Source organism: Borostomias antarcticus, assembly GCF_949987555.1.
Source record: "Borostomias antarcticus genome assembly, chromosome: 14".
Taxonomy (NCBI): domain Eukaryota; kingdom Metazoa; phylum Chordata; class Actinopteri; order Stomiiformes; family Stomiidae; genus Borostomias; species Borostomias antarcticus.
In genome coordinates this window covers 10,679,344-10,692,428 of record NC_140247.1, presented here as the reverse complement: position 1 = coordinate 10,692,428, position 13,085 = coordinate 10,679,344, and the positions used below count along the sequence as shown (strand labels likewise).

The 13,085-nt window shown below is 49.5% G+C and overlaps 1 protein-coding gene across 1 annotated transcript in view; it reads left to right on the top strand.

Annotated features, from left to right (window-relative positions):
• Positions 1–7,424: 7,424 nt before the first annotated feature.
• The window catches only part of asic2 (acid-sensing (proton-gated) ion channel 2), a 99,056-nt gene continuing 93,395 nt past the window's right edge, over positions 7,425–13,085 (top strand). Inside the window, exon 1 of the mRNA XM_084448321.1 lies at positions 7,425–9,359. Within this exon, the coding sequence (XP_084304447.1) occupies positions 8,652–9,359 (708 nt within the window). The 5' untranslated portion in view covers positions 7,425–8,651. The remainder of the gene's footprint in view (positions 9,360–13,085) is intronic.

Sequence of the window (13,085 nt, the reverse complement as noted above, 5' to 3'; positions counted from 1 at the left end):
TAGCTCTAGGAACCGTTAAAAGTTCAGTGCCAGAGGACTTCTGGGACCTACTTTATGTATATCGTAAAAGAATGCCTGACATGAAATATATGTGTTTACATATTCCCATAGAGAGAGTGTGTGTGTGTGTGTGTGTGTGTGTGTGTCCAAAGTTATCCATCCAGAGTCTATTTGTTTAGTCCCAAACTTGAGGATGCTTCTTTCTTCTGAATGGCTCTTAGCGTCTGTTCAGACCAATGCATCACTCCAGCGTTTTCTTGCTCCAGCACAGCACGGCCTCAGAACGTGTCCACCTGTGTTCACTCCCCACTAATGAACTCACGGCCCTTATCCATCGTTTGTTCTTGCCCTACACTTATCACGACACTCCACCAATATTAACATAAACTACTTAACCAACCAAACTCCTAACCAAAAATCCTACTCTCACGAGATCATAACATCCTGTCCTACACTGATATCGTAACAAGGTTGCTGATGAAGTAGCAGGTATTTGTAAAAGTGTACAATCTGTTGAAAGCAAAGAATGCTCTATGATTGATATGATTGACTTATCTTGTATAATTAGCATCAGTGATGCTTTAGTCATTCAGCTTTTACACTGCACTCTCTCCCTGAGCTTAGCAACTCAGCCTCTTGCTATTAATTCTGATTTTGAATCCAGACACAGAGGGACTAGCTTTGATTAGAGCCGCTGGTTATGTTTCTCTACCACAGAGGAAAGTCTTTACATGCCCTTGACATTTCTGTTTTACCAACTACTTGCTGCATGCATTATATATGCTGGGATTTCACTCATTCAGAGTCTCTCTTCACACTGGGTGTGGTTGTTTATAGTTAATATAGTGTGTGTGTGTGTGTGTGTGTGTGTGTGTGTGTGTGTGTGTGTGTGTGTGTGTGTGTGTGTGTGTGTGTGTGTGTGTGTGTGCATTTGCGTGTGTGTTTGTGTGTGTGTGTGTGTGTGTGTTCTGTAGTTTGTCTTCAGTGATCTGAGGCCTCATTTATAAAACCTTGCTCAGGGCTGCAGACATCTGCAAGTTCCAAAAGGTACGCACAGTGATTTTCCGATTTAAAACGAAGTGCGCACGCATGTCCCACACCGGTTCCCCATTATAAATCTCAATCAACTCTAAACTCAGCGCACGTGAGTGTGCATTTTATGAGTCAAACAATGAGGCAATGAAACACCAACAAACACTGCCTATTTCAGTGTAACACAGCTTATCCTTATAATATATTAGCCTACACATTGCCTGAGTAAATATGCACACTTAAAGATTTCTTGTTGCGGAAGGCTAGGCTGCATATTGGCTCTGTCATTTTCCCCGCAGTGAGAGGGGTCACATTGGGATTCACATTGCAGTGTAAATATGAACGCTCACAAGTCATTCACAACAGTATTTGAATAACAGTGATTGCTTTGAGCACATAGCCTGCACTGTCCACATGATTATTTATGAGAATACATGAATTAATTAATCATTTATGAGAATAAATAAATAAAGGAATAATTTATGAGAAAAAATACATACAAAAATTATATATGAGAATAAATAAATGAATCAATTGTTTAGCAATGACAGATCCAGTTGATTATGATTCCCAGTTGGACTGTGCAACAATATCGGATATATTTATTGTTCACAATGGTGTCAGTTTCAAAGCGTTTCTCTGTTTTCACCTTTCTGCCATTGGGATCGCAGTTTCTCATTTCGCCAGCAGTTTCTCATTTCGCCAGAAGTGTACGTACGCATGGGTCAGAGTGTGCTTGGAGGTGAGCACATTCTCCGCCATCCCGTCAAGGTTGTTTTGTGCGTACGCAAGCTTTATGAATGAGGCATCAGATCCCGGAGCTGTAGTGGTGCAGCTCGCCCTCTGACGTCACCAAGGTGCATGTCAATCGATGTAAGTTGGGCCTCTATGAGCTGAATTGCAAACAAGACATTTATTTTTCTTTACTGGTGTTTGTACTTATGAAACTGCCACTCACAGTTCGCTTAGCCAGGACGAGTCACAGAGTACCAGCATACCAGGTATTCCTCAGTTCGATAATGACTCGTATTGGTCATGGAAGGCCAGTGGCATATTTACTGTAGACATGGGCGACATGGGCAGCCTCCCAGGGCGGCATCTCGCAGGGGGCGGCAAGAGGAGCAGAAGAAGAAAAACAAACGCTGCGAAAAGTAAACAACCCCCCCGCTACAAAACGAAACTGAAAGTGTTCCATGTCACCGCTGAATTATTTCCCCAGTCCACCCCTGGGGGTGACAGGGTGGGGGGGGGGGGGCGCCATAGCGGGGGGGTTCGCCCAGGGTGGAATACAAGCTAGAAACGCCACTGTGGAAGGCAGAGAGACAGCAGACTGTGCTGCAGTTAAAATAACGCCCGATCAGGATGCTCTGTCTAAAGCCCTATCCCGCCCACCTCCCTTCGAACAGAGAACAGCTTGAAGCAAATCAATTAAGAGAAAAAAAAATAACATTCCCACATGAATGGCAGAGGAATGCTTGACCTGCCATTAGTGGAGGAAGACTGGTGAATACTGTTGGAAAGCATGAATGGATAAGGCGGCAGTATAGCTCAGTTGGTAGAGCGGGTCGTTCACTGATTGTGGGGTCGGTGGTTCGAATCCTGACTACCTGTCAAAGTGTCCTTGGGCAGGACACTGAACCCCAAATTGCTCCCAATGAGCAGGCAAGCGCCTTGCATGGCAGCTGCTGCCATTGGTGTGTGAATGGCGCTCCGGGCCAGTGTAACAACTGGATGGGGAGTGCGTTACAAATGCAGTACCTATACCTATAAGTCTTCCTCTCCTTGAATGCAAATTAGTGTTTTCCAATCCGAGGCACTCAAGTGTGTAATACATGTTGAAACATGCCCGGATAGAGAAGCACATGTGACAGATAGACAGATCATATCAACAATATAGTCAATCAATTAAATGGAGGTGTTGACCTTGTTTAGTCAACATAGTAAATCAGATGAAGTTTGCAACTTGATATGTGTAAGGTAGCACTCTATAGACTTGTGTTGTAATCAGTGTTGTTTGTAAGGATGGAGATTGAGTGAGGTGTTAGCCGTCTGCTGCCGTGGAAGAAATCTACAGTCGTGCGCAGGGACAGCACTGTGATGAATAATCATGGCTAGCGATAGCGTTGTTTTGCACTTTTGACCCATTCGCTTTGGAGCCAGTTGCACACCTCAAGAGGCAGGGGAAAAGTTCAAGGCCCGATGGGCAGTTTAATAACAAAAGGACAAGACGAAGGTGTGTAACAAAAATAAAGGGCTGGGTGAAGGGTTCCAGCAGGCAGGCACGACTCTTCTGGCTTCCGGGGTCTAGAAAGACGCAACAAGGAAACAACGGGGTATCCTGTAAGTGATACGAATGTCACAAGAAGAGGTGTATCCGCACTGGAACAATCCCACATATTCCTGGATTATGTACTGGGTCATCAGAGGGACTGCCCATTCTTCCGACACCCCATTATTCCGACCACTCAATAATCTGACAAATTCCCACTGATCCGACAGCCCGTTATTCCGACAACGGAAAACCAATTTCTCTGACGCTCCATTCTTCTGACCATACACCAGGGACGTGCTGGGACTAAAAAACAGCCCTGGAGCCTGACCCAGCCCAGCCCCCATTTGTTGAGGGGGGGGGGGGCAATTTACTGCGCCCGTTGTCACCGGCGGCCGTTCTGTGATTCTCCAGAACCTACAGATGGCCAGCACGCCCCTGCCATACACTCACCAGTGTCTTTCCTCCACGGCTGTCTCATTTTATTTCATTCGCTGCGATGGCAAATAAAAGCAAGAAGTGGACTTATGTGGGCCTGAAGTCAGTCAAACTATAGCCTACAGAGAACCTAATCATAGGCTATAGCCTAAATGAATGGAATGAGATGGCCATGGGGCTTCGGAGCAATGGGTTTTGCGTTGACAGAATAATGGGCTGTTGGACCAATGGAATGTCGGACTAGTAGGCATTTGTTGGACTATTGATTGGTCGGCATAATGGGGTGTCGGAACAATGACATGGCACCGTAATTGTATATCCAGAAGTATGAGGGATTGTTCTGGGTTGACTATACCTTACCAAAAGTAGATCTGGTAAGATCTGGTGGCGATAGGAGTGCAGCAGACCAGGTTCTTGTAGGAGGTGGTGGTGATCGCAGACGATGAACAGGTGCAGTGACGATGGTTGGGGAACAGCTGTGTCCGAATGTCCATCCTCTCACAGGCTGCGTTCCAAATCGCATACTTCTACTTCTTACTACCAGTACCTACTACAGCTGCCCTTAGAAAGTACGTACTTTGCAAGCAGTAGGCATCCAATTGGGACATACTACCTTGTCATAACATTGCGCCTTGAAATTTGCCCACATCCGTCGCTGTCCATAAAGCGACATTTGTCTACAGCTGTCATGACTCGCACATGTGACGCACATTTCCGCTGCGCACAGGATTGTGGGTCAGAATAGCCAGAAAAGCCTGCTGGCTTGCATACTGCAAAATACGACCAGATGTATTAGGACATCCTGGTATTTTTGCCATACTGCATGTGGCATACTATGTATTGGGACATACTACATCCTGTTTTGGCATACTACAGTATATAGTAGGGTAGTATGTGATTCGGAACACAGCCACAGACTGTGTGTTCCCGCTAAGTGTGTGAAGGCTTAGGGCTGTCCCATCGTCAAGTGCTCTCTGGTAGACATTTTGAGCCCTTTATCCCCCTTTTCTGTAAGTCTGCACTTCTGTAGACATTGCCTGAGGGAATTACCCACAGTTCATATTGTTGCGACGTGAAACACAGGCTTACCTGAAGGACGGGCAATGAACAAGCAACCCTTACGTTCAAAACAAAATATATGTTTTCATGTTCAGCTGAACTTGCTTATCTACACAAGTTGCCTTATAATTATTTTGGTTTCAGTATTTTTAATTATAGGTTATCATGGGTTTGTATAATCTGATTTGTTTGAAAATATGTAGGCTATGGTTATGAATAACAGATTTATGTTGCCATAAATCATATGATTCCTCAGTTAAAAGCTGCATGACAATCATCCATCTCAGTGCAGTGTTCTTTGAAATGAGATTTCCAGCATGAGGAGTTGAGTGAGGTATTTGTGTAGAAATGCATGTTGCATTCTTAAGTCACTGGAAGTAATGTAGTTATAACCACAAAATGAAATGATTTCAACAATTTGAACAGAAATGTTTTGAGGGTAACACAGAGGGTGGTGATAATGTAACAGGGATTTGACTCAGCCAAAAAATGATTGACATGTAGGCCTGCAAGAAAAACACAACGTAAAATCAAAACGTAAAATCAAAAGTCCCAAACCCACAATAGTATAAAATATGTTTTGGCGTCAACATAACAATATGCTGTCCCATTCCTTTTTATAGCATTTCGAGCCCTTGCAGCCTCTCGCACTCACTGACTTTACCAGGTGAGGTCAGTAAGTCTGTGAGGGTTCAGGGCTTGAGGGTTTAGGATTGGCCCAGAGGCTTGCCGTAGGCTAGTTCACTGCAGCCGCGCGCCCCTCTCCTGGCGCGGCGCACGCAGACGTGCTGAGGACGTAGTTGAGTCAGATGACTCGTCAGGGGAGGGAGAGTGAAAGGGCGTCCCGGGCCCTGGTGGTGGATGGTGGAAATTCAGGTGGGTCCGAGCGCCGTAGGGCAGAACCAGAGGAGGCAGAGAGGGGCCGTAGGGCAGCAACAGAACCACCATAGGGCAGCAACAGAACCAGAGGAGGCAGAGAGGGGCTATAGGGCAGCAACATAACCAGAGGAGGCAGAGGAGTGCTATAGGGCAGCAACAGAACCACCATAGGGCAGCAACCGAACCAGAGGAGGCAGAGAGGGGCTATAGGGCAGCAACAGAACCAGAGGAGGCAGAGAGGGGCTATAGGGCAGCAACAGAACCAGAGGAGGCAGAGAGGTGCTATAGGGCAGCAACAGAACCACCATAGGGCAGCAACAGAACCAGAGGAGGCAGAGAAGGGCTATAGGGCAGCAATAGAACCACCATAGGGCAGCAACAGAACCAGAGGAGACAGAGAAGGGCTATAGGGCAGCAACAGAACCAGAGGAGACAGAGAAGCGCCGTAGGACAGCAACAGAACCGGAGGAGGGGTGACGCTGGAGGCCGCATACAGTTGTCCATGTACCGTTAGGCTACTTGTTAACACTACAACTCCGGAAGTTATGTTATCATCTTGTATCACTGTACACCACCGTGTAAAAAAGCACCCTTGAGATTGTGTTGGTAAATTATACAGTAAACACACGGATATACAACCTCACCAGAGATGACTTAATGAGTCAGTTTGTGTGTGTTGGTGTATATGTGCATTCATTACTTATACATGACGATCTGTGAACACGATGGACAAAGATGAAAGGTTGCTATGGACTAACATACAGTAGCTACCTCATTTGCTATTGATCTCGCTGGAAATCTCGTGCTCGCTGATATCGGAGGTCAATTTCCCTTTAACACAACTTCCTTCTGAACCTGTCCATCTTTTTTTTTCTCTCTTTTAGTCTCTTACAGGGTATATATAAACCTGAATGGTTATATATATATTTATCTATATATATATAAACCATATATATATAAACCTGAATGGTTTATCTTAGCTGTGATAGAGCCTTTGCTTTCTGTGTCTTGGTGCTTTTTGTGTGTCTTGGGAAAAAGGTAGCCAGGGGAATACAGAGAAATTAAATTAGAGAGGACAAGATTAAAAGAGGGAATCAATACCAAAAACAGTAATTCAGTAAAGGCATTGCACTCACACACACACACACACACACACACACACACACACACACACACACACACAAACAAACAAAAACACGTGCATACTGTATACACTTCCCTCTCTCATTCTGCTCATGTAGCGAGCTGTGTGTGTGTGTTTGTGCGGCAGACAAACAGAGAAGGGGACAAAGGACGAGGGGGTGGGTGACGGCCGCCTGGAGTAACAGACCCTGGCTGGCTGGCGCTCTCTGGCCGCGTGGAGCGAGCCGCAGCGCGAACGGAGAGCAGACGGCGCCGGGGGGAGCAGAGAGGTACGCTGGAGGGGGCGGGAATACAGGAGAGAACAGGGGGGAACGCTTACGGATACGGAGGGAGAGAGAGAGAGAGAGAGAGAGAGAGAGAGACGGGGGGAGAGAGAGAGAGAGAGAGAGAGAGAGAGAGAGGGGGGGGGGGGGGGACAGCGGGGACCAAGCCGGAGAGGAAGAGGGAGAGAGACGGAGAGGGGGGGGGGTGTGAAGTCCGTCGGACGCAGCCGTTGAGCTTTCCCTTGAAGAGGCGAGGAGAGAGTGAGAGAGCGAGCGCGTGCGTGCGGAGGGAAGAGGAGGAGGAGGGAGGAGGAGGGAGGAGGAGGGAGAGCCCGACTTGGTTTGACAGACACCAGGGAGAAGAGGAGGAGCGTGAGGGCAAGTGGAGGGATGTTATTTTGGAGAGACGGGTATTTCAGGAAGCGGGAGAGAGACACGAGGAATATAGGGATTAGACGCGCCACGGCTCTCTGAGAGAGGGAGAGAGAGAGAGAAGAGAGAGAGAGCGCGAAGCCCTTAGCGCGTCAGGACAGATCGGCCGTCCGCTCCGGTCTCCCGCGGTCGCTCTCTCTCGGCGCGACCGCATGCGAGTCTCTCCCTCTGCGCGAGAGTGTGTGTGCCCGCGCGCGGTTCTGTGTGTGTGTGTGTCCGGGAGCGAGGAGCCCGTGGTGACCCGGAGGACACGACACCCTCTCCGGCCAAAAGACGGATAGAAGAGAACAGAAGAAGAAGAAGAAGATAGAGTCGGCGAAAGAGTGACAGACGGTCAAAGGGGAGGAATGGAAGTCGAGAAAGGAAGTAAGATCAGAAAAGAGATACCAGCGCGGGGGTCTAATCACCTGCGCGGAAACAAGCCTAGCCTTTGACTGTTGTGTGCGCGCGGGGGTGAGCAGACTGAGGAGGAGATATAAGCAAGGGTGAGGTCCACAGAGACGACGGCGTTGACGTGGCGAAGCGGACCGGTCTCTCCCCCACCGCCCCCCCCCCGGACTCGCTGCTCTCTCCTCATCTCTCCCTACTCTTCCTCGTTTTTCTTGTCAGCGCCGCTTACCTCATCTTTTCTCTCTCTCTCACCTCATCTTTTCTCTCTCTCTCTCTCTCTCTCTCTCTCTCTCTCTCTCTCTGTCTGTCTCACTCCTCCCTCTCTCTTTTCTATCTCCCTCCCTCGCGGTCTCCATCTCCTCCATTCTCGCTCTATGTCATATTCCTAACTGTGCCCGATACCGGAGTCGCTCATGTGGAAACTACCTCGCGCAAAGATCCGCTCGGCTGCTTTCTTCTGCTGAGTCGACAATGAGTGGAGCGGTCTCGGGTCGAGCATCCTAAATGGACTGAGAGGGACCGAGACAAAAAAAGGAAAACGAGGTGGTCAACAAGTAGCAGAGGAACAAATCGAGTCTCGGACAACGGCAGAGAGAAGAAACTGTGGAGAGGGAGCGGGAGTGTGTGCCGGTGTGCGTGTGTGTGAGGAGCTCATACTGCATGTGTCTGTAGCAGCGGAAGCGGCCGATAAGCACACATCCAGGTGTGGATTACCACGCTGAGGGCTATTGTGACCCTGGAGCTCCATGAGGGCCCCAGCCCCTGAGGCCTGGCTGGGAGATGAAGCCTTCCAAGCGGGTCTAGGAGCGCTGTGGGCAGCCATGGCTCTGGAGGGCCGCTGTCTCCGCCGGGGCTCACCGGCCGTGGCGAGGAGAGGAAGCCGGCATGGCGGCCCCACCCCCCCGGCGGCGAGGCCAGGCTTGGGCCAGATCACCTCCACCCTGCTAGCGAGGACGCGCCTCCACGGGCTCCGACAGGTGTGCGTCCCCGGGGGATCCATGGGCCGAAGGGCCTTCTGGCTGCTGGCTCTCTGCACCTCCCTGGGCCTGCTCGTGTCCTGGTCCTCCAACCGCCTCCTCCACTGGCTCTCCTTCCCCACCTACACGCGCATCCACACCGAGTGGGCCAAGGAGCTAGCTTTCCCCACGGTCACCGTCTGCAACAACAACCCCATCCGACTCTACAAGCTCACCAAGAGCGACCTGTACTTTGCCGGCCACTGGCTGGGCCTGCTTCTGGCCAATCGGACCGTGCGGCCGTTGGTGCTGGACCTGCTCCAGGAGGACCGCCAGGCCTGGTTCAAGAAGCTGTCCGACTTCAGGCTGTTCCTGCCCCCCAGAAACTTTGAGGGCACCAACCTGGAGTTTATGGACCGCCTGAGCCATCAGCTGGAGGATATGCTGCTGTCCTGCAAGTACCGAGGAGAGGCCTGCGGCCCCCAGAACTTCACCTCCGTAAGTCCTACAGCTTCTCCACACCTCCGCAAACACAGGTCAACTACAGACCTTCTAATAGTGGGTGTCCTCCTTGCTGTTTCGTCACTTTACATGACTTTTATGGGGTGTGTGTGTCTGTGTGTGTGTCCATGTGTGTGTGTGTGTCCGTTAGCCTGGCAATACATTTGCAGACCAGCAGAGACCGCCGCTTACTTCACCGCCTGGGTATGATATTTTACCATACAGGCTGTAGTTTGTGTCATGATTAATATTAAACTTTAGGCCTCTATAGCACCCCTGCGAGGCAATTTTGAGGGAGCTAATGGAAACTAATGGTGATGATAGGAACATTAGTGTTGGGCCATGTGGTGTTCTTTTTTTAGTGGTCCAGCCCTGTGAGGACTGCTTTTTCAATGTCTAATCTCTCCCATCTGTGTGTGTGTGTGTGTGTGTGTGTGTGTGTTTGTGTGTGCGTGTGTGGGTGTATGGACTTGATAGTAAAGGACATATTTAATTTAACAACCTCAGTGAGAATGGACAAACATTCCTGTGTCAGTCCCACCATGTCCCATCTCTCCAGTCACCCAGACACTCTGCTAATACACCAGACCTTGTTGTTGTTGTTGTTGTCAGTGAAGTGTCCAGAGAGGTGTTTGTTCTGGAGGTAGCCTGTTCATTTGACCCTAGCCTAGAGGAAGCCTTATACCAACCTCCTGAATACCATACCAGCTAGGGTACAGATGCAGACTACTAGTGTTCATATTTAGCAGCCTAGGACACATAGGTTGGTTGTAAGAGAGTTCCAACAACTGGGGATGCCCAGAAAGAGGGCTAAACGCCTAGCTAACAGGGCTGAAAATTAACACCTGCCACCGGCCAAATGCAGGTAAAATTTCCAATTGGCGACTAGATTTTGGAAGGCTATCTGAAAAATACACTTGGCTGGTGACTCACCGTGAGCCAAAAAGTGAATTTTCACCCCTGCTTGCTAATTATCGCTCTGTCTCTGCTGTCATAGGCAGCCACCATCTATGGCGGAGACGCTGCTAATTGTACCCTTGAAAGATGTGTGAAAAAGAAAGTTATGCCGCTGGTCCATGAATTGTGATTGTATACCGATTGCACCTTTCGTAGTTGTGTTCCTGTATGTAATGGTCTCTATGTGGACATAAATTAACTACTGCAGCTCTGCCTCACGCGGATGTAGGACTACTACTTAATCAGAAGCATGCCCTGAGGCCAGCTCCCTCGAATAACGGCCTTGAAGCACCACAAGTCATCTGCAGACCTGGACTACCAGACTCCGATTGTTTTTCAATGTCGTTGTTTTCGCGTTTGGAAATACATGGAGGTGAATGAGCCATAGTTAGCCGTGAGCTGCTTTCACTCCCATGTATTTCCAAACGCGAAAACAACGCCAGTGAAAAACAATCAGAGTCTGGTAATGATGAGTTTGTAACCCCGATAGTGTATTCAGCCTGTTATTTTGACTATTTTGGTTCTTGAAGTGGTGTTTTCACAGTGAACTTTTAACATTGAAGTCAACGGGCACTTCCACATCCGCACCCCCAATTACGTCAGACTGACCAATATGGCAGCTGAAGTGAATAAGGCGAATAGCACCCTGGAACATCTGCCCCTAATGGAAGCTGAAGGTACTGCTCTGAAGGAGGTTGTGGACTTCAAATACCTGGGCTCTTGGGTCAACTCGACAGAGCAGGACCTCAAAGTGAGGAGGGCGATCATGTGGAGAATGCTAAAGAAACGGTTAAAATCCAACCTCCCCCGTGAAACCAAGCTCCACTTCTTCAACACCATCGTGGAGGCCATTCTCCTGTATGGCTGTGAGTGCTGGACCCTGAGCCACTCCCTGCAGAGGTCACTGGACGGATGTTACACCGAAATGCTTCGTGCAGCACTGGACATAAGTCATAACGCGCACGTCAGTATGGAAGATCTGTCCGGAGAGAGGTCAAGGGTGAGTGGGAAGATGGCAGCAAGGAGAATGAGGCTGGCTGGACACTGCTACACACACCGTGAGCTTCCGGCCAGCAAGCTGGTGTTATGGGAGCCGTCTCCATGGCGTGGATAAAAGTCACGAAGACGTCCTACCAAAACATTTGTGGACATAATCAAGATGGATGCAGGAGTGGAGACCACCGATGAGACCGCCAGGTGTATGGAGGACCGGGATAACTGGAGACAGAGATGGGAGGTCCATCTGTGGACGGCCCGATGATGATGATGATGATGAGACATGAATACTATTTCTCTGTAGCCATGTCAGCAGCCTAGTGTTTAGTAGGCCTGCCCTCGACTAAAGATTTCCCTGCTCGACTAGAAGTCCTAATTTCAAGCGACTAGTCGACTAGTCACTCCTTTATTATTATGATGATTATTATTATTATACATATAACCTTACCATACACACAGAAAGCGGTAAATTAATTCTCAATGTGTCGGCATTCGGCAACACAGCAAGGAGACTGAGCAACATTTAATTATTTTTGCGGATTTTGATTTTTTTTCTTTTTCTTTCTGCGACTAAGCGACTAATGAAAACTTGCTCGACTAGGACTCTTTTCGTCGACTAACGTTAAGTCGACTATTGGTGGGCAGCCCTAGTGTTTAGCGGCGTGGACTGGCAGCGGAGGTCGCAGTTCCGTTCCCTACAGTATGTTGGCGCTGTGTCGAACGTGCTGTCCTAGTGCCCACGGTTCCTGGTTCAGGTGAGCGCTGCAGCTGGGCACGCCCCCCCGTCGTGCGAACATATCTCGCCTCAGTTCGTAGCACAGCTGCGTGTCGGCGCCATCCCTCCATTTTGTTTGCTGGGGCGAGACATCTTTATGTCTGGAGCTCGATCGTTGTTTCTCAAAGCCTGCAGTGCGCCGTGCTACACTGGGACTCGGGTTTGGCTGGGGTAATGTTTTGTGTTGGGCACGTCTCTGGGACCGAGGTGATTCATCGCAGCCTCCTGAGTCACTGAGAGACGCCAGCGGGCCCCCCCGTCTCTCCAGCCCCTCTCCTCTCACAGACTGGGGGCCCCGAGGCCTCGCGCTGTGCCCTCAGTGCCAGTGCTAATCTCATTAGTCCCTTACAGCATCAAAGCAGAAGGCTCCCTCCAGGCCAATTCATTACCATTATATTTAGAGCTCTGTCACTATGGGACGGATCCACATGAGAGAGTGAGATTAAGAGAGCGGAGAGTGACGGAGTGTGCGTGTGTGTTTGTCTTGTCTGTCTATGCGCACATCGCTCTCCATGCTTGAATGTGTGCCTCGTGTCTTTATGTAAATGTGCGCATACCCGTTCCCCACGGATGTTGGTACAGGCTTAACAGTACAGAGAATCCTTTGAACTGCAAAGTGTTTGGAGCACAGGGGCAGAGAGAGAGACATCGAAAGGGGACAGGGAGAGAGAGAGAGAGAGAGAGAGGGGACAGAGAGAGAGAGAGGGGACAGAGAGAGAGAGAGAGAGGGGACAGAGAGAGAGAGGGAGAAAGAGGGAGAGAGGGGACAGGGAGAGAGAGAGAGGACAGAGAGAGAGGGAGAGAGGGGACAGGGAGAGAGAGAGAGAGAGGGGACAGGGAGAGAGGGGACAGGGAGAGAGAGGGAGAGAGAGAGAGGGAGAGAGGTGACAGAGAGAGAGAGAGGGGACAGAGAGAGGGAGAGAGGGGACAGAGAGAGAGGGGGAGAGAGAGAGAGAGAGAGGGGACAGAGAGAGGGAGAGAGAGAGAGAGAGAGA